Source organism: Monocercomonoides exilis (genome assembly GCF_001643675.1).
Source record: "Monocercomonoides exilis strain PA203 chromosome Unknown scaffold50-658552, whole genome shotgun sequence".
Taxonomy (NCBI): domain Eukaryota; phylum Preaxostyla; order Oxymonadida; family Polymastigidae; genus Monocercomonoides; species Monocercomonoides exilis.
In genome coordinates this window covers 1-27,586 of record NW_027150595.1, presented here as the reverse complement: position 1 = coordinate 27,586, position 27,586 = coordinate 1, and the positions used below count along the sequence as shown (strand labels likewise).

The 27,586-nt window shown below is 42.4% G+C and overlaps 4 protein-coding genes across 4 annotated transcripts; 1 reads left to right on the top strand and 3 right to left on the bottom strand.

The window, feature by feature from the left end:
* Positions 1-666: 666 nt before the first annotated feature.
* Positions 667-2,106, bottom strand: MONOS_13223 (uncharacterized protein; the record flags this gene model as incomplete). Its single annotated transcript, XM_067865908.1, has 1 exon — positions 667-2,106. One exon carries the CDS (start codon positions 2,104-2,106, stop codon positions 667-669), a length of 1,440 nt encoding a protein of 479 aa, XP_067720867.1.
* A 2,391-nt stretch (positions 2,107-4,497) lies between these two features.
* On the top strand, positions 4,498-6,808 carry MONOS_18159 (uncharacterized protein; the record flags this gene model as incomplete). The annotated part of the gene is made up of 2 exons (XM_067871150.1): positions 4,498-5,856; positions 6,038-6,808. 2 exons carry the CDS (start codon positions 4,498-4,500, stop codon positions 6,806-6,808), a joined length of 2,130 nt encoding a protein of 709 aa, XP_067720866.1.
* Positions 6,809-14,947: 8,139 nt separating this feature from the next.
* Positions 14,948-15,385, bottom strand: MONOS_18158 (uncharacterized protein; the record flags this gene model as incomplete). The annotated part of the gene is made up of 2 exons (XM_067871149.1): positions 14,948-15,041; positions 15,228-15,385. 2 exons carry the CDS (start codon positions 15,383-15,385, stop codon positions 14,948-14,950), a joined length of 252 nt encoding a protein of 83 aa, XP_067720865.1.
* Positions 15,386-18,839: 3,454 nt separating this feature from the next.
* On the bottom strand, positions 18,840-19,625 carry MONOS_18157 (uncharacterized protein; the record flags this gene model as incomplete). The annotated part of the gene is made up of 3 exons (XM_067871148.1): positions 18,840-18,933; positions 19,119-19,286; positions 19,471-19,625. 3 exons carry the CDS (start codon positions 19,623-19,625, stop codon positions 18,840-18,842), a joined length of 417 nt encoding a protein of 138 aa, XP_067720864.1.
* Between the last annotated feature and the right edge of the window lie 7,961 nt (positions 19,626-27,586).

The window sequence follows — 27,586 nt, the reverse complement described above, 5'->3', positions numbered from 1 at the left end:
TCTTAACATAAAATATTATCAAATTCAGATGTTTATTTGTAAAGAAAAGAAATCATTAATGAAAAATGAATATTTTTTAATTTGAAAATTTTTGAAAAAAACAAAAAAAAAACATCGACTGAAGATAAATTACAAGAAACGTTTGATATTGAGCTCAATTTTGATGAAGATTCATCATGTGATGAATGCAACAGTCATGAATAAGAATCTGCTGCAAATGACATATTTCATCAGCATTCTGAAACAGGTCAATCGATTGCAACAATCAAAAGAAGGAAGGTGGATGAATCAGATTCAGAAAAAGACAATCAAGAGATGCGTTATCATTCAAGTTTCGAAAATGATGTGCATGATTTCGTTGAGCCAAATGAAGAACACTTGCTGTCGTGTGATCATATCGTTGACGGAGCAGATCAATCAGCTGATTCGGAGGAGCACGATTTTCGGAAGTTGATTATTGAGAAGTATCTTTTTATAAAAAAGAAAATAGAAGAGCATTTTAAAGTTTTTTATCAAGTTATTATTTGAATTTTGCGTATTTTTTAAGAAAACAAAAAAAAAACTCTAAATAAAAAGAGTAAAAAATATAAAGAAAACGAACAGACAATTAAAGTTAAAAATAGAAAAAATAAAAAGAAAAACAATTAAAAAAACAATAAAAACAGATCACTTTTTTTCTCTTTCTAATTTCTTTTTCAAGTTTCTCCATCTATCTGAGCAATCACCAGGAGTTCTTCCTGTTAAATGTTTTGATATTTGAACCCAAGTTTCATTTCTTTCTTTATGAAATTTCAATGTTTTATCTTCTTCTTCAGTCCACTTGATTCTCTTTCTATTTCCTTTTTCATCCTTTTCTCTTGTTTCAAGTATCTTGTTTGTTGTACTAACTTTTTCAACTCTGTGCTTGTATGTTTTCACCTCCTTCAACCAAATTTCTTGTTCTTTCATGAATGCAATGAATGTTTCAGCTTGCTGTTTCAATATTTTTGGATCTCTCAGCAATATTTTGATGATATCCTTTCTTGCAACTTCAGCTCTTGCGTTTATTCGAATTCCACAGAAAAATTGAGGTGTTGATTTAAGAATCAATGGATCATATTTGACTTTTGCCAGCTCCTCCAACTCTTCATTTGTTTCAACATATTTATTCAACCCAAGTTGCAATATATATTTATTTGAATCAGGTGTATTTTTGACTCCAACTCTATCCTTTTTCAATTGATCCAAAATGATTCTTGAGAATGATGCAAAAATGATTTCACTATTCCATTTGTTCTTTCTGAGAGTTATTCCATGAAAATCCTCAATTGTTAATAATCTGTTGTCCATCACTGATTGTTTCTCATTATCTTTGTTGAGCATGATCACTCTTGATGCAATTATTGTTTGAACGCAAGCTTTTTTCACATAAACCATTTCAGCATGCGAGAATGGAATCCAGCCTGCCACAAATGCACAAGTTTCCAAGACTGCTTGTCTTTGTTTGATATCTGATCCTGCTTTTATAACAGCTGAACACAGAAATCCTGATCTGAGAGAATGAAATCCAAACAATGCTGGTGGAAAGCCTGCCATTTCAAGTCTTTGTTTCAATCTTGTTCTCATGTTTTCAGTGTCCCACTTCCATAATACTCTTTCATCTTTCTCTTCGACTGGCCATAAAGACGGTTCAAACAAATCCATGTTGAATTGAGATTGTATGTGTTGTCTGAGCCAATAAACTGCATCCAATGATTTGTTGTCAGCTTTTTGATTTTCCAACGTTATTACATGATTCCAGTTCACATTTCCTTTGTTTCTCATAAGTCTGATTTTGACAAATATCGAATCATCATCTTGAATTATGACTTTTCTGATATCACATAATCTTACACCTCCACATGTCACTGCTCTTGCTCCTGTATGAAGAGAGAATAAAAACAAAGATGCCTCTGAAGCTTTGTCAGCGAAATAGTCAGGAATGCTGTCAATTAAGTAACTCATATCGAAAGTTACAAGAGGTTGCTTTCCTTCACCTCTTTGCTTCAAAGATTTGTTCATTTTAAGTTCTCTGACTATTCCATTGATTTCACTGTCCAAATCTTTGTCAATTGATTCGTTAAACATTCTTTGTTGAATTCGTTTCAAAGATGGAACAATAACACACTCAATAGAAAAAATGCAGTATTTACAATCATGTCCTAAAAAACGTAAAAATCCTCTTATACATTTTTTATTCATAGGAAATGGTAAAAAATCGAAACATTGAGCAAATGAATTGTACAAACGAAAAACCCAAGTGTGTTTTTTTAAAGTTGAATTGGAATAGTGACGTGGCTCATCAAAATATTTCAATATTCTGTTTTTGCTGACCACGTTCAATGCATTTTCCAAAAATGTTGGCTTTGTTCTTTTTCTATCCAATGACACATTTTGTTCTTCAAGTGCTGCAGACTGGTCCTTGTATTTAGGTTAGGGTTACGTTTTTTTTGATTAAATTTTTGATCTGACGATCCAGATCGTAGCAAAATATTGATTAACAAAATTTGCTCATTTTTTGAACCGGTATATTTGGAGTAAAATACAAATCATAGAGAGATTTATGATTTTTTAAATATCATTTTTATAATAAAGTTTGATCATAATGTATTTAAATTTTTTCAACAGAAAAGGTTTTAATTGACTGGTTTACGTACACTTATCAATATCAGTGTTTCAGTGTTTTAAGCGGGTGTGAAGTCGTTTTTAATAAAAAACATTATTGACTATTGATTGTTTCTTTTTCTTATATGCATATGAAAATTGAAAATAAAAGCAAAGTTATTGATATCCATTAACAGTGAGCCTTTTAACATTTCAATTCAACAGAATCATCTGATTTGTATAAATTTTATAGCTGTTTGGCAGGTTCTTTTTTCAATTAAAAAGTCTATAAACAACAATGAACAATTATTTTGAACTTATGAACTTTTTCTTTGCTCTGAAAAACTGACTTGGAAGATAATTCCAATTGACTATAATAAATAACTTTATAGCGAATAATTATTTGCATGATTTCAATATTAAAATTTTCTAATTGTTCACAAAAAATATGAATATTGTGATTTGATCAAAAATATTAATAAAGAAAAGAATATTTTTTATTACTGAGCAAACAATTTGAATGCAAAGCTTTCAAGCCTATCGCATTAATACGTATGCACTTCATATTCTAATGATTTGTAAACTAATTCTGAATTGCTTCTGGATTACAGTCATAAGAATACAAAAATCGGAAGTTTGTATTTGATTTAATGTTTAAAATTATAATATTAATTTTATTATCAACTTCAATAATAGAAAAAATCAGGAAAATTCAGAAAGAAACATTTTCTTCGGAAGATGACAGCAGCGACAGCGATGAAAGTGATGAAACAACATCCGATGCAATTCTTTCCCCTTCACAACCTGGTTTTTTTTCTCCTCCGCCATTCTCTCCAGTTTATTTTCATCATTCTCCTTCTCATTCTCCATCACCGCGATCATCATATTCTCACTCTTTTTCACCTCCATTTTCTCCTTCATCTTCTTCTTCAATTCCTTGTCCGAGCTCTCCATTGCATCTGGCTTCAACTACACAAGAATACGAATCTGTAATTTCGACACCAATGTTTTATTGCCCAAGGTTGGCTTATAAAAAACAACATGATCAAGAAAAAGAAGAAGCAGTGTCCAATGAAAAAGAAATAGAGAAAAAGCCTTATTCAGATTCAATTTCAAACTGGCTTCTAAATTTCATGAAAGAAGATGAAATTCCTTCTGTGGATTATTATTCAACGCTGTTAAAAAATCTTTCACCACAACCTTCATTAGATCACCTTCGAGATTATCAACATAAATCTCCATATCCGAGACCTCTTTTTATATCCCGAAAAGAAAATTTGGACAAGAAATGTTTGGAACACATGGAATCTTCAGACGATACTTGCACAAACGCGAAACAGAATAAGGCAGAGGAAAAACAGGAATTCAATTTGAAGAAATCGCACCCATCTTCTCAAACTGCACATGAGCAGAATGAGAAGAAAAGAACAAGCAATAAAAAAAGAAAACACAGAAGAGCGAAATATTCAGAAAAGAAATCAAATTCCTCAGAAAATGGTTTGCGTTTAAATCTAAGTTAATCTCATTCTTTAACTTTTCAAAAAAAGAAAAAGATAATGTTTTCTCAGAAATCTCAGAAAATCCATTTACAGAATCGATATGCAATCAAAGAAATTCAGCTTCGGCTTCTGCATCTTGTTCGATTTCAACGAGCAACATTTGTTGTGACACTTTTGAAAGAATATTCATGGAAGAAGATGGAACCGAGTTTATTTCGAATAAAATTGAAAAGAAGAGCGAAAAAGAGAGAAAATTCTTGAAGAAAATTTAAAGACAAAACCTGACAGTCAAAACGAAGAAAATATTTCGTTGGAAGATAATGAATGCTTTGAAGTCGACTGCAGCACAACTCAAAGGAAATCAAAGATTGATTTTATGAAAAAACTTCCTTCTCTTATAAAGTCATCTTTTGAAGATTCTCAAACTGATACAGATGATAACACTTATGATTGCCAAACAGACATGGAAAATGCCAATTCATGCTATGAAGAGTTTTCATCTTCTCTATCAACAAAAGAAAACACAGACGATGATGAAATGAAAGATTCCGAATCAACAGAAACAAATTGTGATTTTCAATATTGTGATTGCCATCCTTCAAAAATTAGGCACAAAGATAGAAAATCTTCAATTTGGTCCGCAATGCAATCATCCAAAAGAAGAAAGGTCTCAGTTCTTGTCAATGATAAGAATTTGTCAATTATTTCTGAAAAATTGGATGAATTGGAGAAAAAGGAAAAGGCGATATCTGAAAAAGTTTCATTTGAATCAAAAGATGCATTCGCTCTTGATTTCAAAGACTTATATGGAAATATTAATGCAACAATGTTAGATATTCTTCCAGACAATTCTTCATCACCTTCAACAAACCCTGCATTGACAACACAAAGATATGCTTATGATTCTCCTACAAAGTTTTCAGATATGTTGAGATCCTATTCAAGAGAAGAGTTACAACCATATGTGGAGAAGGGTTTACCATTCTGTGACGAAACTGTTAAAACACACAAATGGGTTTGTGGAATGTTCATTGATTATTGCAAAATGGCAAAGAAGGAACCTTTCCCATTGAAGGCAAAACCTGTGTATGGATTTATGAAGTTGCTTGGAACTGCAGTCGGTTATTCTGTTGAAACAATAAAGAATGGCATTCGATCATCTCTTTTCAATATATCTGAGACAAAAACTGGAAAACCTGTGAAGGATAAAGTCAGAATGAAAGTTCATCGAGCATTAATGGAAATCAAAACATGGATCAGAAAAAGAAAGAAGAAAGGATTGCCTTTGCCAAAAATGAGAGAGGAGAATGAAAATAAATGGAAAAAACAGCCTCTCATCGTATCAGATTTGCAACGTATTTTAGAATGCTATCCCGACTGGATAGTTGAGAAGCCCCAAGAGGCTTCCTTGTTCTTGTTTGCTCTTTCAACGGGAGCGAGAGCACAAACATGTGCTCATATAAGATTGAAGGATATCATCCGAGTTTACTCTCCTCCCAACTCAAATTTTATCAAAGTTACGTTTAATCTTGAGTGTGGGAAAGGGTGGAATGGTGACAATCACTGTGTTACGGTGGAAGGAGCAATTAACGAAAAGCATCAACTTAACGTAATATGGTGGCTGGAGCAGTATTTGGTGGAGGAGTTTGGACTCTCCCTAACCAATTTTGACAAATGGGAGCTTAAGGAGTTGGAGGAGCAATTTATCTGGCAACTTAGAAAGGGTGCAATGAGAGTTCGACTGAAAAAGAGCTGTCCAAGCAGGTTATCCTGATAACCTGTTTGGCTTTCATTCCTTTAGGTCGGGTTTTATTTGCTCAGCTTTGCTAAAAGCAGGGGAAAACCAGGAAAAAGGAAACAGGTGCTTGAGGCGACAGCTTTTGTAGGTAATTGGGCCTTCATTTCAAAAATCCCAGTGGGAATATGTGAAAGAGACTGAGAAGGCTGTAATAATTGGTAATAGGCTTGGATTCCAGGATGAAGCAATTGAATCCGATGATTACTATGATATGACTTTAACAAGTCCTGCAATATATCACAACATCAAATTAAATGAGCCAATTTGGAAGGAGGAATCAATTATACTTGCATTTGACTTTTATGTTCTCGAAATAATAAAAGCCACGTGCAGTGAGTTCTTTTATCCATATAATTGCGTAATCCGATTGAATCGGTTGGCTGCTTCATCGTATTTGAATAATCATAATGTTAAGTGTGAAAAGGGAAACACATTCATGAAGCAAGCTAGAATCGATTTATTACAGAAACTGAAGAAGAATAAAAATGTTGTGGAAGCAGTACGTTTATATTTAGCAGGAATACAAGAGTATTTGAATGGAAGCACGAAACTCAAATTTCATAGACCAAAAGAAAAAGTTCCACTTAGAGAGAATAGACCCATCAACAAGATACTTGGAACAAAATCAAGACGCAGATGGACAGCAGAAGAAGATCGGATACTGATGAAAAGTTTTTTGCAGTCTGGAGATTTCAAAACTGCAAGTCAGCAATTATTCGAAAGAACTGCAAACTCTTGCAGAGATAGAATACGACACATCACGAAAGATAGATCAATGAGTGACTATTCAAAATCCATGACAAAATATGAACAATTTAAGACGGATCATCCACAATTGGGAAACTTGAACTCTGCACCTGAGAAAGAGAAAGGAGGAGAGAAGAATTGACACTCTTTATTATTGTTTGGAAGTTCATTTCCACAGGGCGCTTACTGTTTGTTTATATTCTCATTATCTTTTTTTCATATTCAATCAGTACAATTGTTTTTTATTAATTCATACACAAACATTCCGATAAAAAGAGAGGTTTTAATAAAAGCGTGAAATGTTTTAAATTGAGTTTTTAATTTTTCGTGTTTTGCAACATTAAAAACACCAATCTTTCTGTGACAAAAGATTATATATGTGGACTGAGATAAATGTTGCAACAAATGAAGGATAATTTAATTAGATTTGAGTAGGAAAACAAAAGCAAACTTGTTGTTGACGTTTTAAGCCTGGTGAACATTCTCAATGATGGAAGGAGGTTGCAGACAGCACAATGAAAGCTAATTAGAATAGGAATCCATGAAACGCATATTTAATGAACGAATACGATGATCACAAACAAATGAATTGTGATGGTTGATCATTAAATATCAATGAGTTCATTCAAGTCATTCATCATCGTTTCTTCTTTAAATGAGATATATTCACAATCAAATGCATTGCAACATTTTTCAGAAATTGAGTTTATCAAGAGTTTTTGTTATTCATTTGTTTTGCAAAAGAAACAAATGGCGATTCGAGAAATGTTCTTAGAAAGATTTGTTTTTTGTCTCCGTTCGATCGTTGAAAATGGCGATGATAATTAATTTCTTTGTCATCTGAACAAGAGGAATTAAAGAAAGTCGAATGAAACAATCATCAAGTACAAAGAATAATGAATTGGTTTTTGGAAGATCATGTTGTTATCGATTATTCTAACGAGAAAACAAAAGCAAAATTGAATTGTTTTAGTTAAAGAAAAGTTATTCATGATAACACAAAAATGGGCAAAGTACTATTTCACCAAAAACTGCTGAATGATGAAATTGGAAAATTCATTTGAATCATGTGAAATGTGAATGATTGCTTTCTTTAATCATTTTGTTGGAGCATCTTCATTCAATCTGAATGCAGAAAAGATATTTCACGATGCATCCAAATACCAAATAACAAAGCACAACGAATAGCAAAAGTTTTGAATCAGAATCAGTTTCTTTCAATTCTGTTTGAACACATAACTTGGTTTGGTTTTTTCAAATAATCTCTGTTTCAAAGGTAATTCTCAACAGTGCGCATGGATAAATCTTTGCATTCACTCTATTGAATAGAGATGTTCGATATTTGCATGAGGAAGAAAGCAGAACAAAATACAAAATAAATGAGACAAAAAATATGTGAATCAGACTGCACTATTACAGATTTTAACATAATTGAAGAATAATTTTCAAACAAAATAAGGATTTTGCGTTTCATTTTTATTTCACTTTGCTGATTTCGATAAATAAATTGTTATTGAATGTTTTGTTCTATATATTTTTTTGTATGGTATTCATTGTGATCATAATTTGATACAGCAAGTTTTTTTCAAACAAATCAGAATTTTGTCAAGCAGTCATTCAAACATTAGATGATATAAAAAGTGTGTGCATTGTTAGCGAAAGTTATTTTATAAATGTTTATATTTTCATTGATTAATGACATTAAAAGAAAGAATTTATGTTTTGAGCAAACGAAATAGCTGTGATGAAGTTAAAAGATGAACGAAGATAGCGCAAAAAGAAAAAAGTAATTTGTTAAGCTGGAACAAGATGCAAAGATGGAAAAATGCTGATAAAGGAAAATCCACTAAAGAAAAAATTTTCATGAAATGAAGTTTGATCGAATATGAAACATGAATGACAGTCGACATTTTTTCTCAACGCATTGGCACAAATTCGTTGTGAAAAACAATTGATGATATTATTCGGATCTGTTGTGGAAGAAAAGAATTGGCTGGAATGAGCTTGAAATGAAATCAAGAAGGACATTACGTTAATTGAAAGGACATCATCGATGATTTTCATTATCAACAAGATAAACTGTTGATAATAATAAGAATATACATTTTCATTGAAGTTCATTGATTAATGTCATTATGATTACTTGAATTCAGTCTAGTTTTATTTGAAGTTTTAATGAAATCAAGGTTTGACATCAATATTTAATAAAAAATAAAAATATTCAATTTATTTGATAATTTTTTTGACTTTTTATTGAGAGTGATATAAAATGAAATGTAGTATTTCTCAAATTATCATGAAATTGCTTACGAACTTTCGGAAAACAAAGGACTAGAAGAGATACTTGTTGTTTGTTGCATAAAGGTTTGAAAAACAATTATTGAATGAACGATAAAATATTTTCTTTAAGATTTCTCTTGATTTGTTGCATTCATTGAGATCTGAAAAAATAATGTCACAATTATTGCGAATTGTTATGATGGAATGAAATCGGATGAAGAATAAAATTTAGTGATGAAGATCTTTTGTCTGTAAAAGATTTGTAATGAATATTACGATGATTGCACGAAATACAAACAGCTAGTCAAGAAATCTATCACAAAATGTGCAACATATCAGAACGGAAAAATAAATGTAAAGAAAACAGCACATACATGAAACAAGACGTAAGAATGATTTGTTAACGAATGTTGAGGATGTATCACTCAAAATCAATTCGTTTCATAGTTTTTGCAAATGCTATATTACATAAAATTATAATATGGTATTTTTGATAATTTTCAAAAAAATATAAAATAAATACATTCGATGCAAAATGATAAAATAAAAATTTAAAAATTAAAAAAAAAAAAAAATAATAGCGCTCCCCTAAGCTCGACGAGCAAAAGTCTAAGGAGCGAGCACGAAATGCGAGCGAAGCGAGCATTTTGTGCGAAGCGACGTGACTTCGGCTCGTCGAGAGTGGGGAGCGCCTTGCAACGCTCTCCCATCACACTCTCTTGCATTGTCACATCACTTGGTGAAGTTTTGAGAAATATTTCATTGATATTTTTGGGTGGGAAGGCTTTTTCCCTCTGAGAAGGCCCTCTCACCCGAAATATCACTCAACACCAATTATTCTCAATACTTCTTTTTCGACAAAAATTACAAAATTTGTGTAAATAGCCCCCTGGCTCCTGTGGCCTGCACAGCAGGCCACACCACTCACCGCGCCCTCCCCGCCCCGCAAAAAAAAAAAACAAAGAAAATTCGGTTAATAAGGGAAATTGACTGGAAAAGGCCTAGGGCAGCGCGCAGCGTTCCTTCCGGCTCGTCGAGAGTGGGGAGCGCCTTGCAACGCTCTCCCATCACACTCTCTTGCATTGTCACATCACTTGGTGAAGTTTTGAGAAATATTTCATTGATATTTTTGGGTGGGAAGGCTTTTTCCCTCTGAGAAGGCCCTCTCACCCGAAATATCACTCAACACCAATTATTCTCAATACTTCTTTTTCGACAAAAATTACAAAATTTGTGTAAATAGCCCCCTGGCTCCTGTGGCCTGCACAGCAGGCCACACCACTCACCGCGCCCTCCCCGCCCCCGCAAAAAAAAAAACAAAGAAAATTCGGTTAATAAGGGAAATTGACTGGAAAAGGCCTAGGGCAGCGCGCAGCGCGTTCCTTCCGGCTCGTCGAGAGTGGGGAGCGCCTTGCAACGCTCTCCCATCACACTCTCTTGCATTGTCACATCACTTGGTGAAGTTTTGAGAAATATTTCATTGATATTTTTGGGTGGGAAGGCTTTTTCCCTCTGAGAAGGCCCTCTCACCCGAAATATCACTCAACACCAATTATTCTCAATACTTCTTTTTCGACAAAAATTACAAAATTTGTGTAAATAGCCCCCTGAGCTCCTGTGGCCTGCACAGCAGGCCACACCACTCACCGCGCCCTCCCCGCCCCGCAAAAAAAAACAAAGAAAATTCGGTTAATAAGGGAAATTGACTGGAAAAGGCCTAGGGCAGCGCGCAGCGCGTTCCTTCCGGCTCGTCGAGAGTGGGGAGCGCCTTGCAACGCTCTCCCATCACACTCTCTTGCATTGTCACATCACTTGGTGAAGTTTTGAGAAATATTTCATTGATATTTTTGGGTGGGAAGGCTTTTTCCCTCTGAGAAGGCCCTCTCACCCGAAATATCACTCAACACCAATTATTCTCAATACTTCTTTTCGACAAAAATTACAAAATTTGTGTAAATAGCCCCCTGGCTCCTGTGGCCTGCACAGCAGGCCACACCACTCACCGCGCCCTCCCCGCCCCGCAAAAAAAAAAACAAAGAAAATTCGGTTAATAAGGGAAATTGACTGGAAAAGGCCTAGGGCAGCGCGCAGCGCGTTCCTTCCGGCTCGTCGAGAGTGGGGAGCGCCTTGCAACGCTCTCCCATCACACTCTCTTGCATTGTCACATCACTTGGTGAAGTTTTGAGAAATATTTCATTGATATTTTTGGGTGGGAAGGCTTTTTCCCTCTGAGAAGGCCCTCTCACCCGAAATATCACTCAACACCAATTATTCTCAATACTTCTTTTTCGACAAAAATTACAAAATTTGTGTAAATAGCCCCCTGAGCTCCTGTGGCCTGCACAGCAGGCCACACCACTCACCGCGCCCTCCCCGCCCCGCAAAAAAAAAAACAAAGAAAATTCGGTTAATAAGGGAAATTGACTGGAAAAGGCCTAGGGCAGCGCGCAGCGCGTTCCTTCCGGCTCGTCGAGAGTGGGGAGCGCCTTGCAACGCTCTCCCATCACACTCTCTTGCATTGTCACATCACTTGGTGAAGTTTTGAGAAATATTTCATTGATATTTTTGGGTGGGAAGGCTTTTTCCCTCTGAGAAGGCCCTCTCACCCGAAATATCACTCAACACCAATTATTCTCAATACTTCTTTTTCGACAAAAATTACAAAATTTGTGTAAATAGCCCCCTGAGCTCCTGTGGCCTGCACAGCAGGCCACACCACTCACCGCGCCCTCCCCGCCCCGCAAAAAAAAAAAACAAAGAAAATTCGGTTAATAAGGGAAATTGACTGGAAAAGGCCTAGGGCAGCGCGCAGCGCGTTCCTTCCGGCTCGTCGAGAGTGGGGAGCGCCTTGCAACGCTCTCCCATCACACTCTCTTGCATTGTCACATCACTTGGTGAAGTTTTGAGAAATATTTCATTGATATTTTTGGGTGGGAAGGCTTTTTCCCTCTGAGAAGGCCCTCTCACCCGAAATATCACTCAACACCAATTATTCTCAATACTTCTTTTTCGACAAAAATTACAAAATTTGTGTAAATAGCCCCCTGGCTCCTGTGGCCTGCACAGCAGGCCACACCACTCACCGCGCCCTCCCCGCCCCGCAAAAAAAAAAAAACAAAAGAAAATTCGGTTAATAAGGGAAATTGACTGGAAAAGGCCTAGGGCAGCGCGCAGCGCGTTCCTTCCGGCTCGTCGAGAGTGGGGAGCGCCTTGCAACGCTCTCCCATCACACTCTCTTGCATTGTCACATCACTTGGTGAAGTTTTGAGAAATATTTCATTGATATTTTTGGGTGGGAAGGCTTTTTTCCCTCTGAGAAGGCCCTCTCACCCGAAATATCACTCAACACCAATTATTCTCAATACTTCTTTTTCGACAAAAATTACAAAATTTGTGTAAATAGCCCCCTGAGCTCCTGTGGCCTGCACAGCAGGCCACACCACTCACCGCGCCCTCCCCGCCCCGCAAAAAAACAAAGAAAATTCGGTTAATAAGGGAAATTGACTGGAAAAGGCCTAGGGCAGCGCGCAGCGCGTTCCTTCCGGCTCGTCGAGAGTGGGGAGCGCCTTGCAACGCTCTCCCATCACACTCTCTTGCATTGTCACATCACTTGGTGAAGTTTTGAGAAATATTTCATTGATATTTTTGGGTGGGAAGGCTTTTTCCCTCTGAGAAGGCCCTCTCACCCGAAATATCACTCAACACCAATTATTCTCAATACTTCTTTTTCGACAAAAATTACAAAATTTGTGTAAATAGCCCCTGAGCTCCTGTGGCCTGCACAGCAGGCCACACCACTCACCGCGCCCTCCCCGCCCCGCAAAAAAACAAAGAAAATTCGGTTAATAAGGGAAATTGACTGGAAAAGGCCTAGGGCAGCGCGCAGCGCGTTCCTTCCGGCTCGTCGAGAGTGGGGAGCGCCTTGCAACGCTCTCCCATCACACTCTCTTGCATTGTCACATCACTTGGTGAAGTTTTGAGAAATATTTCATTGATATTTTTGGGTGGGAAGGCTTTTCCCTCTGAGAAGGCCCTCTCACCCGAAATATCACTCAACACCAATTATTCTCAATACTTCTTTTCGACAAAAATTACAAAATTTGTGTAAATAGCCCCCTGGCTCCTGTGGCCTGCACAGCAGGCCACACCACTCACCGCGCCCTCCCCGCCCCGCAAAAAAAAACAAAGAAAATTCGGTTAATAAGGGAAATTGACTGGAAAAGGCCTAGGGCAGCGCGCAGCGCGTTCCTTCCGGCTCGTCGAGAGTGGGGAGCGCCTTGCAACGCTCTCCCATCACACTCTCTTGCATTGTCACATCACTTGGTGAAGTTTTGAGAAATATTTCATTGATATTTTTGGGTGGGAAGGCTTTTTCCCTCTGAGAAGGCCCTCTCACCCGAAATATCACTCAACACCAATTATTCTCAATACTTCTTTTTCGACAAAAATTACAAAATTTGTGTAAATAGCCCCTGAGCTCCTGTGGCCTGCACAGCAGGCCACACCACTCACCGCGCCCTCCCCGCCCCGCAAAAAAACAAAGAAAATTCGGTTAATAAGGGAAATTGACTGGAAAAGGCCTAGGGCAGCGCGCAGCGCGTTCCTTCCGGCTCGTCGAGAGTGGGGAGCGCCTTGCAACGCTCTCCCATCACACTCTCTTGCATTGTCACATCACTTGGTGAAGTTTTGAGAAATATTTCATTGATATTTTTGGGTGGGAAGGCTTTTCCCTCTGAGAAGGCCCTCTCACCCGAAATATCACTCAACACCAATTATTCTCAATACTTCTTTTCGACAAAAATTACAAAATTTGTGTAAATAGCCCCCTGGCTCCTGTGGCCTGCACAGCAGGCCACACCACTCACCGCGCCCTCCCCGCCCCGCAAAAAAACAAAGAAAATTCGGTTAATAAGGGAAATTGACTGGAAAAGGCCTAGGGCAGCGCGCAGCGCGTTCCTTCCGGCTCGTCGAGAGTGGGGAGCGCCTTGCAACGCTCTCCCATCACACTCTCTTGCATTGTCACATCACTTGGTGAAGTTTTGAGAAATATTTCATTGATATTTTTGGGTGGGAAGGCTTTTTCCCTCTGAGAAGGCCCTCTCACCCGAAATATCACTCAACACCAATTATTCTCAATACTTCTTTTTCGACAAAAATTACAAAATTTGTGTAAATAGCCCCCTGAGCTCCTGTGGCCTGCAGCAGGCCACACCACTCACCGCGCCCTCCCCGCCCCGCAAAAAAACAAAGAAAATTCGGTTAATAAGGGAAATTGACTGGAAAAGGCCTAGGGCAGCGCGCAGCGCGTTCCTTCCGGCTCGTCGAGAGTGGGGAGCGCCTTGCAACGCTCTCCCATCACACTCTCTTGCATTGTCACATCACTTGGTGAAGTTTTGAGAAATATTTCATTGATATTTTTGGGTGGGAAGGCTTTTCCCTCTGAGAAGGCCCTCTCACCCGAAATATCACTCAACACCAATTATTCTCAATACTTCTTTTTCGACAAAAATTACAAAATTTGTGTAAATAGCCCCCTGAGCTCCTGTGGCCTGCACAGCAGGCCACACCACTCACCGCGCCCTCCCCGCCCCGCAAAAAAAAAAAACAAAGAAAATTCGGTTAATAAGGGAAATTGACTGGAAAAGGCCTAGGGCAGCGCGCAGCGCGTTCCTTCCGGCTCGTCGAGAGTGGGGAGCGCCTTGCAACGCTCTCCCATCACACTCTCTTGCATTGTCACATCACTTGGTGAAGTTTTGAGAAATATTTCATTGATATTTTTGGGTGGGAAGGCTTTTCCCTCTGAGAAGGCCCTCTCACCCGAAATATCACTCAACACCAATTATTCTCAATACTTCTTTTTCGACAAAAATTACAAAATTTGTGTAAATAGCCCCCTGAGCTCCTGTGGCCTGCACAGCAGGCCACACCACTCACCGCGCCCTCCCCGCCCCGCAAAAAAACAAAGAAAATTCGGTTAATAAGGAAATTGACTGGAAAAGGCCTAGGGCAGCGCGCAGCGCGTTCCTTCCGGCTCGTCGAGAGTGGGGAGCGCCTTGCAACGCTCTCCCATCACACTCTCTTGCATTGTCACATCACTTGGTGAAGTTTTGAGAAATATTTCATTGATATTTTTGGGTGGGAAGGCTTTTTCCCTCTGAGAAGGCCCTCTCACCCGAAATATCACTCAACACCAATTATTCTCAATACTTCTTTTTCGACAAAAATTACAAAATTTGTGTAAATAGCCCCCTGGCTCCTGTGGCCTGCACAGCAGGCCACACCACTCACCGCGCCCTCCCCGCCCCGCAAAAAAAACAAAGAAAATTCGGTTAATAAGGGAAATTGACTGGAAAAGGCCTAGGGCAGCGCGCAGCGTTCCTTCCGGCTCGTCGAGAGTGGGGAGCGCCTTGCAACGCTCTCCCATCACACTCTCTTGCATTGTCACATCACTTGGTGAAGTTTTGAGAAATATTTCATTGATATTTTTGGGTGGGAAGGCTTTTTCCTCTGAGAAGGCCCTCTCACCCGAAATATCACTCAACACCAATTATTCTCAATACTTCTTTTCGACAAAAATTACAAAATTTGTGTAAATAGCCCCCTGAGCTCCTGTGGCCTGCACAGCAGGCCACACCACTCACCGCGCCCTCCCCGCCCCGCAAAAAACAAAGAAAATTCGGTTAATAAGGGAAATTGACTGGAAAAGGCCTAGGGCAGCGCGCAGCGCGTTCCTTCCGGCTCGTCGAGAGTGGGGAGCGCCTTGCAACGCTCTCCCATCACACTCTCTTGCATTGTCACATCACTTGGTGAAGTTTTGAGAAATATTTCATTGATATTTTTGGGTGGGAAGGCTTTTCCCTCTGAGAAGGCCCTCTCACCCGAAATATCACTCAACACCAATTATTCTCAATACTTCTTTTTCGACAAAAATTACAAAATTTGTGTAAATAGCCCCCTGAGCTCCTGTGGCCTGCACAGCAGGCCACACCACTCACCGCGCCCTCCCCGCCCCGCAAAAAAACAAAGAAAATTCGGTTAATAAGGGAAATTGACTGGAAAAGGCCTAGGGCAGCGCGCAGCGCGTTCCTTCCGGCTCGTCGAGAGTGGGGAGCGCCTTGCAACGCTCTCCCATCACACTCTCTTGCATTGTCACATCACTTGGTGAAGTTTTGAGAAATATTTCATTGATATTTTTGGGTGGGAAGGCTTTTTCCCTCTGAGAAGGCCCTCTCACCCGAAATATCACTCAACACCAATTATTCTCAATACTTCTTTTTCGACAAAAATTACAAAATTTGTGTAAATAGCCCCCTGGCTCCTGTGGCCTGCACAGCAGGCCACACCACTCACCGCGCCCTCCCCGCCCCGCAAAAAAACAAAGAAAATTCGGTTAATAAGGGAAATTGACTGGAAAAGGCCTAGGGCAGCGCGCAGCGCGTTCCTTCCGGCTCGTCGAGAGTGGGAGCGCCTTGCAACGCTCTCCCATCACACTCTCTTGCATTGTCACATCACTTGGTGAAGTTTTGAGAAATATTTCATTGATATTTTTGGGTGGGAAGGCTTTTCCCTCTGAGAAGGCCCTCTCACCCGAAATATCACTCAACACCAATTATTCTCAATACTTCTTTTCGACAAAAATTACAAAATTTGTGTAAATAGCCCCTGGCTCCTGTGGCCTGCACAGCAGGCCACACCACTCACCGCGCCCTCCCCGCCCCGCAAAAAAAACAAAGAAAATTCGGTTAATAAGGGAAATTGACTGGAAAAGGCCTAGGGCAGCGCGCAGCGTTCCTTCCGGCTCGTCGAGAGTGGGGAGCGCCTTGCAACGCTCTCCCATCACACTCTCTTGCATTGTCACATCACTTGGTGAAGTTTTGAGAAATATTTCATTGATATTTTTGGGTGGGAAGGCTTTTCCCTCTGAGAAGGCCCTCTCACCCGAAATATCACTCAACACCAATTATTCTCAATACTTCTTTTTCGACAAAAATTACAAAATTTGTGTAAATAGCCCCCTGGCTCCTGTGGCCTGCACAGCAGGCCACACCACTCACCGCGCCCCTCCCGCGCAAAAAAAAAAAACAAAAGAAAATTCGGTTAATAAGGGAAATTGACTGGAAAAGGCCTAGGGCAGCGCGCAGCGCGTTCCTTCCGGCTCGTCGAGAGTGGGGAGCGCCTTGCAACGCTCTCCCATCACACTCTCTTGCATTGTCACATCACTTGGTGAAGTTTTGAGAAATATTTCATTGATATTTTTGGGTGGGAAGGCTTTTTCCTCTGAGAAGGCCCTCTCACCCGAAATATCACTCAACACCAATTATTCTCAATACTTCTTTTTCGACAAAAATTACAAAATTTGTGTAAATAGCCCCCTGGCTCCTGTGGCCTGCACAGCAGGCCACACCACTCACCGCGCCCTCCCCGCCCCGCAAAAAACAAAGAAAATTCGGTTAATAAGGGAAATTGACTGGAAAAGGCCTAGGGCAGCGCGCAGCGCGTTCCTTCCGGCTCGTCGAGAGTGGGGAGCGCCTTGCAACGCTCTCCCATCACACTCTCTTGCATTGTCACATCACTTGGTGAAGTTTTGAGAAATATTTCATTGATATTTTTGGGTGGGAAGGCTTTTTCCTCTGAGAAGGCCCTCTCACCCGAAATATCACTCAACACCAATTATTCTCAATACTTCTTTTTCGACAAAAATTACAAAATTTGTGTAAATAGCCCCCTGGCTCCTGTGGCCTGCAGCAGGCCACACCACTCACCGCGCCCTCCCCGCCCCGCAAAAAACAAAGAAAATTCGGTTAATAAGGGAAATTGACTGGAAAAGGCCTAGGGCAGCGCGCAGCGTTCCTTCCGGCTCGTCGAGTGGGGAGCGCCTTGCAACGCTCTCCCATCACACTCTCTTGCATTGTCACATCACTTGGTGAAGTTTTGAGAAATATTTCATTGATATTTTTGGGTGGGAAGGCTTTTCCCTCTGAGAAGGCCCTCTCACCCGAAATATCACTCAACACCAATTATTCTCAATACTTCTTTTTCGACAAAAATTACAAAATTTGTGTAAATAGCCCCCTGGCTCCTGTGGCCTGCACAGCAGGCCACACCACTCACCGCGCCCTCCCCGCCCCGCAAAAAAACAAAGAAAATTCGGTTAATAAGGAAATTGACTGGAAAAGGCCTAGGGCAGCGCGCAGCGCGTTCCTTCCGGCTCGTCGAGAGTGGGGAGCGCCTTGCAACGCTCTCCCATCACACTCTCTTGCATTGTCACATCACTTGGTGAAGTTTTGAGAAATATTTCATTGATATTTTTGGGTGGGAAGGCTTTTTTCCCTCTGAGAAGGCCCTCTCACCCGAAATATCACTCAACACCAATTATTCTCAATACTTCTTTTCGACAAAAATTACAAAATTTGTGTAAATAGCCCCCTGGCTCCTGTGGCCTGCACAGCAGGCCACACCACTCACCGCGCCCTCCCCGCCCCGCAAAAAAAAAAAACAAAGAAAATTCGGTTAATAAGGGAAATTGACTGGAAAAGGCCTAGGGCAGCGCGCAGCGCGTTCCTTCCGGCTCGTCGAGGAGTGGGGAGCGCCTTGCAACGCTCTCCCATCACACTCTCTTGCATTGTCACATCACTTGGTGAAGTTTTGAGAAATATTTCATTGATATTTTTGGGTGGGAAGGCTTTTTCCCTCTGAGAAGGCCCTCTCACCCGAAATATCACTCAACACCAATTATTCTCAATACTTCTTTTCGACAAAAATTACAAAATTTGTGTAAATAGCCCCCTGGCTCCTGTGGCCTGCACAGCAGGCCACACCACTCACCGCGCCCTCCCCGCCCCGCAAAAAAACAAAGAAAATTCGGTTAATAAGGGAAATTGACTGGAAAAGGCCTAGGGCAGCGCGCAGCGCGTTCCTTCCGGCTCGTCGAGAGTGGGGAGCGCCTTGCAACGCTCTCCCATCACACTCTCTTGCATTGTCACATCACTTGGTGAAGTTTTGAGAAATATTTCATTGATATTTTTGGGTGGGAAGGCTTTTTCCTCTGAGAAGGCCCTCTCACCCGAAATATCACTCAACACCAATTATTCTCAATACTTCTTTTTCGACAAAAATTACAAAATTTGTGTAAATAGCCCCCTGGCTCCTGTGGCCTGCACAGCAGGCCACACCACTCACCGCGCCCTCCCCGCCCCGCAAAAAAAACAAAGAAAATTCGGTTAATAAGGGAAATTGACTGGAAAAGGCCTAGGGCAGCGCGCAGCGCGTTCCTTCCGGCTCGTCGAGTGGGGAGCGCCTTGCAACGCTCTCCCATCACACTCTCTTGCATTGTCACATCACTTGGTGAAGTTTTGAGAAATATTTCATTGATATTTTTGGGTGGGAAGGCTTTTTCCTCTGAGAAGGCCCTCTCACCCGAAATATCACTCAACACCAATTATTCTCAATACTTCTTTTCGACAAAAATTACAAAATTTGTGTAAATAGCCCCCTGGCTCCTGTGGCCTGCTGTGCAGGCCACACCACTCACCGCGCCCTCCCCGCCCCGCAAAAACAAAGAAAATTCGGTTAATAAGGGAAATTGACTGGAAAAGGCCTAGGGCAGCGCGCAGCGTTCCTTCCGGCTCGTCGAGAGTGGGGAGCGCCTTGCAACGCTCTCCCATCACACTCTCTTGCATTGTCACATCACTTGGTGAAGTTTTGAGAAATATTTCATTGATATTTTTGGGTGGGAAGGCTTTTCCCTCTGAGAAGGCCCTCTCACCCGAAATATCACTCAACACCAATTATTCTCAATACTTCTTTTCGACAAAAATTACAAAATTTGTGTAAATAGCCCCCTGTCTGTGGCCTGCTACACAGCAGGCCACACCACTCACCGCGCCCTCCCCGCCCCGCAAAAAAACAAAGAAAATTCGGTTAATAAGGGAAATTGACTGGAAAAGGCCTAGGGCAGCGCGCAGCGCGTTCCTTCCGGCTCGTCGAGAGTGGGGAGCGCCTTGCAACGCTCTCCCATCACACTCTCTTGCATTGTCACATCACTTGGTGAAGTTTTGAGAAATATTTCATTGATATTTTTGGGTGGGAAGGCTTTTCCTCTGAGAAGGCCCTCTCACCCGAAATATCACTCAACACCAATTATTCTCAATACTTCTTTTCGACAAAAATTACAAAATTTGTGTAAATAGCCCCCTGGCTCCTGTGGCCTGCAGCAGGCCACACCACCACCGCGCCCTCCCCGCCCCGCAAAAAAACAAAGAAAATTCGGTTAATAAGGGAAATTGACTGGCCTAGGGCAGCGCGCAGCGCGTTCCTTCCGGCTCGTCGAGTGGGGAGCGCCTTGCAACGCTCTCCCATCACACTCTCTTGCATTGTCACATCACTTGGTGAAGTTTTGAGAAATATTTCATTGATATTTTTGGGTGGGAAGGCTTTTCCCTCTGAGAAGGCCCTCTCACCCGAAATATCACTCAACACCAATTATTCTCAATACTTCTTTTCGACAAAAATTACAAAATTTGTGTAAATAGCCCCCTGGCTCCTGTGGCCTGCTGTGCAGGCCACACCACTCACCGCGCCCTCCCCGCCCCGCAAAAAAAACAAAGAAAATTCGGTTAATAAGGGAAATTGACTGGAAAAGGCCTAGGGCAGCGCGCAGCGCGTTCCTTCCGGCTCGTCGAGTGGGGAGCGCCTTGCAACGCTCTCCCATCACACTCTCTTGCATTGTCACATCACTTGGTGAAGTTTTGAGAAATATTTCATTGATATTTTTGGGTGGGAAGGCTTTTTCCTCTGAGAAGGCCCTCTCACCCGAAATATCACTCAACACCAATTATTCTCAATACTTCTTTCGACAAAAATTACAAAATTTGTGTAAATAGCCCCCTGAGCTCTGTGGCCTGCTGTGCAGGCCACACCTCACCGCGCCCTCCCCGCCCCGCAAAAAAACAAAGAAAATTCGGTTAATAAGGGAAATTGACTGGAAAAGGCCTAGGGCAGCGCGCAGCGCGTTCCTTCCGGCTCGTCGAGAGTGGGGAGCGCCTTGCAACGCTCTCCCATCACACTCTCTTGCATTGTCACATCACTTGGTGAAGTTTGAGAAATATTTCATTGATATTTTTGGGTGGGAAGGCTTTTCCCTCTGAGAAGGCCCTCTCACCCGAAATATCACTCAACACCAATTATTCTCAATACTTCTTTTTCGACAAAAATTACAAAATTTGTGTAAATAGCCCCCTGGCTCCTGTGGCCTGCAGGCCACACTACCGCGCCCTCCCCGCCCCGCAAAAAAAAAACAAAGAAAATTCGGTTAATAAGGAAATTGACTGGAAAAGGCCTAGGGCAGCGCGCAGCGTTCCTTCCGGCTCGTCGAGTGGGGAGCGCCTTGCAACGCTCTCCATCACACTCTCTTGCATTGTCACATCACTTGGTGAAGTTTTGAGAAATATTTCATTGATATTTTTGGGTGGGAAGGCTTTTTCCCTCTGAGAAGGCCCTCTCACCCGAAATATCACTCAACACCAATTATTCTCAATACTTCTTTTTCGACAAAAATTACAAAATTTGTGTAAATAGCCCCCTGGCTCCTGTGGCCTGCTGTGCAGGCCACACCTCCCCGCGCCCTCCCCGCAAAAAAAAAAACAAAGAAAATTCGGTTAATAAGGGAAATTGACTGGAAAGGCCTAGGGCAGCGCGCAGCGCGTTCCGGCTCGTCGAGTGGGGAGCGCCTTGCAACGCTCTCCCATCACACTCTCTTGCATTGTCACATCACTTGGTGAAGTTTTGAGAAATATTTCATTGATATTTTGGGTGGGAAGGCTTTTCCTCTGAGAAGGCCCTCTCACCCGAAATATCACTCAACACCAATTATTCTCAATACTTCTTTTTCGACAAAAAATTACAAAATTTGTGTAAATAGCCCCCTGGCTCCTGTGGCCTGCTGTGCAGGCCACACCACTCACCGCCCCTCCCCGCCCCGCAAAAAAACAAAGAAAATTCGGTTAATAAGGGAAATTGACTGGAAAAGGCCTAGGGCAGCGCGCGTTCCTTCCGGCTCGTCGAGGTGGGGAGCGCCTTGCAACGCTCTCCCATCACACTCTGCATTGCATTACACATCACTTGGTGAAGTTTTGAGAAATATTTCATTGATATTTTTGGGTGGGAAGGCTTTCCCTGAGAAGGCCCTCTCACCCGAAATATCACTCAACACCAATTATTCTCAATACTTCTTTTCGACAAAAATTACAAAATTTGTGTAAATAGCCCCCTGGCTCCTGTGGCCTGCTGTGCAGGCCACACCACTCACCGCGCCCTCCCCGCCCCGCAAAAAAACAAAGAAAATTCGGTTAATAAGGGAAATTGACTGGAAAAGGCCTAGGGCAGCGCGCAGCGTTCCTTCCAGCTCGTCGAGTGGGAGCGCCTTGCAACGCTCTCCATCACACTCTCTTGCATTGTCACATCACTTGGTGAAGTTTTGAGAAATATTTCATTGATATTTTTGGGTGGGAAGGCTTTTCCCTCTGAGAAGGCCCTCTCACCCGAAATATCACTCAACACCAATTATTCTCAATACTTCTTTTCGACAAAAATTACAAAATTTGTGTAAATAGCCCCCTGGCTCCTGTGGCCTGCTGTGCAGGCCACACCACCGCGCCCTCCCGCCCCGCAAAAAAAAAAAACAAAGAAAATTCGGTTAATAAGGAAATTGACTGGAAAAGGCCTAGGGCAGCGCGCAGCGTTCCTTCCGCTCAGAGTGGGGAGCGCCTTGCAACGCTCTCCCATCACACTCTCTTGCATTGTCACATCACTTGGTGAAGTTTTGAGAAATATTTCATTGATATTTTTTGGGTGGAAGGCTTTTTTCCCTCGAGAAGGCCCTCTCAGAAATATCACTCAACATTATTCTCAACTTCTTTTTCGACAAAAATTACAAAATTTGTGTAAATAGCCCCCTGGCTCCTGTGGCCCTGCTGTGCGGACACCCCTCCCCGCGCCCTCCCCGCCCCGCAAAAAAAAAAAACAAAGAAAATTCGGTTAATAAGGGAAATTGACTGGAAAAGGCCTAGGGCAGCGCGCAGCGCGTTCCTTCCGGCTCGTCGAGTGGGGCGCCTTGCAACGCTCTCCCATCACTCTCTTGCATTGTCACATCACTTGGTGAAGTTTTGAGAAATATTTCATTGATATTTTTGGGTGGGAGGCTTTTTCCCTCTGAGAAGGCCCTCTCTAGTATCACTCAACACCAATTATTCTCAATACTTCTTTTTCGACAAAAATTACAAAATTTGTGTAAATAGCCCCCTGGCTCCTGTGGCCTGCTGTGCAGGCCACACCACTCACCGCCCTCCCCGCCCCGCAAAAACAAAGAAAATTCGGTTAATAAGGGAAATTGACTGGAAAGGCCTAGGGCGGCGCAGCGTTCCTTCCGGCTCGTCGAGAGTGGGGAGCGCCTTGCAACGCTCTCCCATCACACTCTCTTGCATTGTCTCACATCACTTGGTGAAGTTTTGAGAAATATTTCATTGATATTTTGGGGTGGGAAGGCTTTCCCTCTGAGAAGGCCCTCACCCGAAATATCACTCAACACCAATTATTCTCAATGCTTCTTTTCGACAAAAATTACAAAATTTGTGTAAATAGCCCCCCCTGGCTCCTGTGGCCTGCTATGCAGGCCACACCACCTGCCGCCCTCCCCGCCCGCAAAAAAAAACAAAAGAAATTCGGTTAATAAGGAAATTGACTGGAAAAGGCCTAGGGCAGCGCGCAGCGCGTTCCTTTCAAAGCTCGTCGAGGTGGGAGCGCCTTGCAACGCTCTCCATCACTCTCATTGTCACATCACTTGGTGAAGTTTTTGAGAAATATTTCATTGATATTTTTGGGTGGGAAGGCTTTTCCCTCTGAGAGGGCCCTCTCACCCGAAATATCACTCAACACCAATATTCTCAATACTTCTTTTTCGACAAAAATTACAAAATTTGTGTAAATAGCCCCCTGGCTCCTGGCCCTGCTGTGCAGGCCACACCACTCACCGCGCCCTCCCGCCCCGCAAAAAAAAAACAAAGAAAATTCGGTTAATAAAGGGAAATTGACTGGAAAAGGCCTGGGCGCGCGCAGCACGTTCCTTCCGGCTCGTCGAGAGTGGGAGCGCCTTACAACCTCCATCACACTCTCTTGCATTGTCACATCACTTGGTGAAGTTTGAGAAATATTTCATTGATATTTTTGGGTGGGAAGGCTTTTCCCTCAGAAGGCCCTCTCACCCGAAATATCACTCAACACCAATTATTCTCAATACTTCTTTTTCGACAAAAATTACAAAATTTGTGTAAATAGCCCCCTGGCTCCTGTGGCCTGCACGGCAGGCCACACCTTCACCGCGCCCTCCCCGCCCCGCAAAAAAACAAAAATTCGGTTAATAAGGGAAATTGACTGGAAAAGGCCTAGGGCAGCGCGCAGCGCGTTCCTTCCGTCGAGAGTGGGGGAGCGCCTTGCAACGCTCTCCCATCACACTCTCTTGCATTGTCACATCACTTGGTGAAGTTTTGAGAAATATTTCATTGATATTTTTGGGTGGGAAGGCTTTCCCTCTGAGAGGCCCTCTCACACGAAATATCACTCAACACCAATTATTCTCAATACTTCTTTTTCGACAAAAATTACAAAATTGTGTAAGCCCCCTGGCTCCTGTGGCCTGCTTGTGCCAGGCCACACCACTCACCACTCCCGCCCCGCAAAAAAAACAAAGAAAATTCGGTTAATAAAATTGACTTGGAAGAGGCCTAGGGCAGCGCGCAGCGCGTTCCTTCCAGCTCGTCGAGGTGGGGAGCGCCTTGCAACGCTCTCCCATCACACTCTCTTGCATTGTCACATCACTTGGTGAAGTTTTGAGAAATATTTCATTGAGTATTTTTTTGGTTGGGAAGGCTTTTCCCTCTGAGAGGCCCTCTCACCCGAAATATCACTCAACACCAATTATTCTCAATACTTCTTTTCGACAAAATTACAAAATTTGTGTAAATAGCCCCCTGGCTCCTGTGGCCTGCTGTGCAGGCCACACCACTCACGCCCTCCCGCGCAAAAAAACAAAGAAAATTCGGTTAATAAGGAAATTGACTGGAAAAGGCCTAGGGCGGCGCATTCGTTCCTTCCGGCTCGTCGAGTGGGGAGCGCCTTGCCTCTCCCATCACACTCTCTTGCATTGTCACATCACTTGGTGAAGTTTTGAGAAATATTTCATTGATATTTTTGGGTGGGAAGGCTTTTCCCCTCTGAGAAGGCCCTCTCACCCGAAATATCACTCAACACCAATTATTCTCAATACTTCTTTTCGACAAAAATTACAAAATTGTGTAAATAGCCCCCTGGCTCCTGTGGCCTGCTGTGCAGGCCACACCACCACCGCCTCCGCCCCGCAAAAAAAAACAAAGAAAATTCGGTTAATAAGGAAATTGACTGGAAAAGGCCTAGGGCAGCGCGCAGCGTTCCTTCCGGCTCGTCGAGAGTGGGGAGCGCCTTGCCGCTCTCCATCACACTCTCTTGCATTGTCACATCACTTGGTGAAGTTTTGAGAAATATTTCATTGATATTTTTGGGTGGAAGGCTTTCCCTCTGAGAGGCCCTCTCACCCGAAATATCACTCAACACCAATTATTCTCAATACTTCTTTTCGACAAAATTACAAAATTTGTGTAAATAGCCCCTGGCTCCTGTGGCCTGCACAGCAGGCCACACCATCACACCCTCCCGCCCCGCAAAAAAAAACGAGAAAATTCGGTTAATAAGGTTGACTGGAAAAGGCCTAGGGCAGCGCGCGGCTTCGTTCCTTCCGGCTCGTCGAGAGTGGGAGCGCCTTGCAACGCTCTCCCATCACACTCTCTTGCATTGTCACATCACTTGGTGAAGTTTTGAGAAATATTTCATTGATATTTTTGGGTGGGAAGGCTTTTTCCCTCTGAGAGAGGCCCTCTCACCCGAAATATCACAACACCAATTATTCTCAATACTTCTTTTTCGACAAAAATTACAAAATTTGCAAAAATAGCCCCTGGCTCCTGTGGCCTGCTGTGCAGGCCACACCACTCTGCCCTCCCCGCCCCGCAAAAAAAAAACAAAGAAAATTCGGTTAATAAGGAAATTGACTGGAAAAGGCCTAGGGCAGCGCGCAGCGTTCCTTCCGGCTCGTCGAGGTGGGGAGCGCCTTGCAACGCTCTCCCATCACACTCTCTTGCATTGTCACATCACTTGGTGAAGTTTTGAGAAATATTTCATTGATATTTTTGGGTGGGAAGGCTTTTCCCTCTGAGAAGGCCCTCTCACCCGAAATATCACTCAACAATTATTCTCAATACTTCTTTTCGACAAAAATTACAAAATTTGTTAAATAGCCCCCTGGCTCCTGTGGCTGTGCAGCAGGCCACTCACCGCGCCCTCGCCCCGCAAAAAAACAAAGAAAATTCGGTTAATAAGGGAAATTGACTGGAAAGGCCTAGGGCAGCGCGCAGCGCGTTCCTTCCGGCTCGTCGAGGTGAGGCGCCTTGCAACGCTCTCCTCACACTCTCTTGCATTGTCACATCACTTGGTGAAGTTTTGAGAAATATTTCATTGATATTTTGGGTGGGAAGGCTTTTCCCTGAGAGGCCCTCTCACCCGAAATATCACTCAACACCAATTATTCTCAATGCTTCTTTTCGACAAAATTACAAAATTTGTGTAAATAGCCCCCTGGCTCCTGTGGCCTGTGCAGGCCACACCACTCACCGCGCCCTCCCCGCCCCGCAAAAAAAAACAAATTCGGTTAATAAGGAAATTGACTGGAAAAGGCCTAGGGCAGCGCGCAGCTTCGTTCCTTCCGGCTCGTCGAGAGAGTGGGGAGCCTTGCAACGCCCCATCACACTCTCTTGCATTGTCACATCACTTGGTGAAGTTTTGAGAAATATTTCATTGATATTTTGGGTGGGAAGGCTTTTCCCTCTGACCCTCTCACCCGAAATATCACTCAAACCAATTATTCTCAATACTTCTTTTTCGACAAAAATTACAAAATTTGTGTAAATAGCCCCCTGGCTCCTGTGGCCTGCTGTGCAGGCCACACCACTCACGCGCCCTCCCCGCCCCGCAAAAAAAAAACAAAGAAAATTCGGTTAATAAGGAAATTGACTGGAAAAGGCCTAGGGCAGCGCGCAGCGCGTTCCTTCCGGCTCGTCGAGGTGGGGAGCGCAACGCTCTCCATCACACTCTCTTGCATTGTCACATCACTTGGTGAAGTTTTGAGAAATATTTCATTGATATTTTTGGGTGGGAAGGCTTTTCCCTCTGAGAGGCCCTCACCCGAAATATCACTCAACACCAATTATTCTCAATACTTCTTTTTCGACAAAAATTACAAAATTTGTGTAAATAGCCCCTGGCTCCTGTGGCTGCACAGCAGGCCACACCACTCACCGCGCCCTCCGCCCCGCAAAAAAAAAACAAAGAAAATGGTTAATAAGAAATTGACTGGAAAAGGCCTAGGGCAGCGCGCAGCGTTCCTTCCGGCTCGTCGAGAGTGGGAGCGCCTTGCAACGCTCTCCCATCACACTCTCTTGCATTGTCACATCACTTGGTGAAGTTTTGAGAAATATTTCATTGATATTTTTGGGTGGGA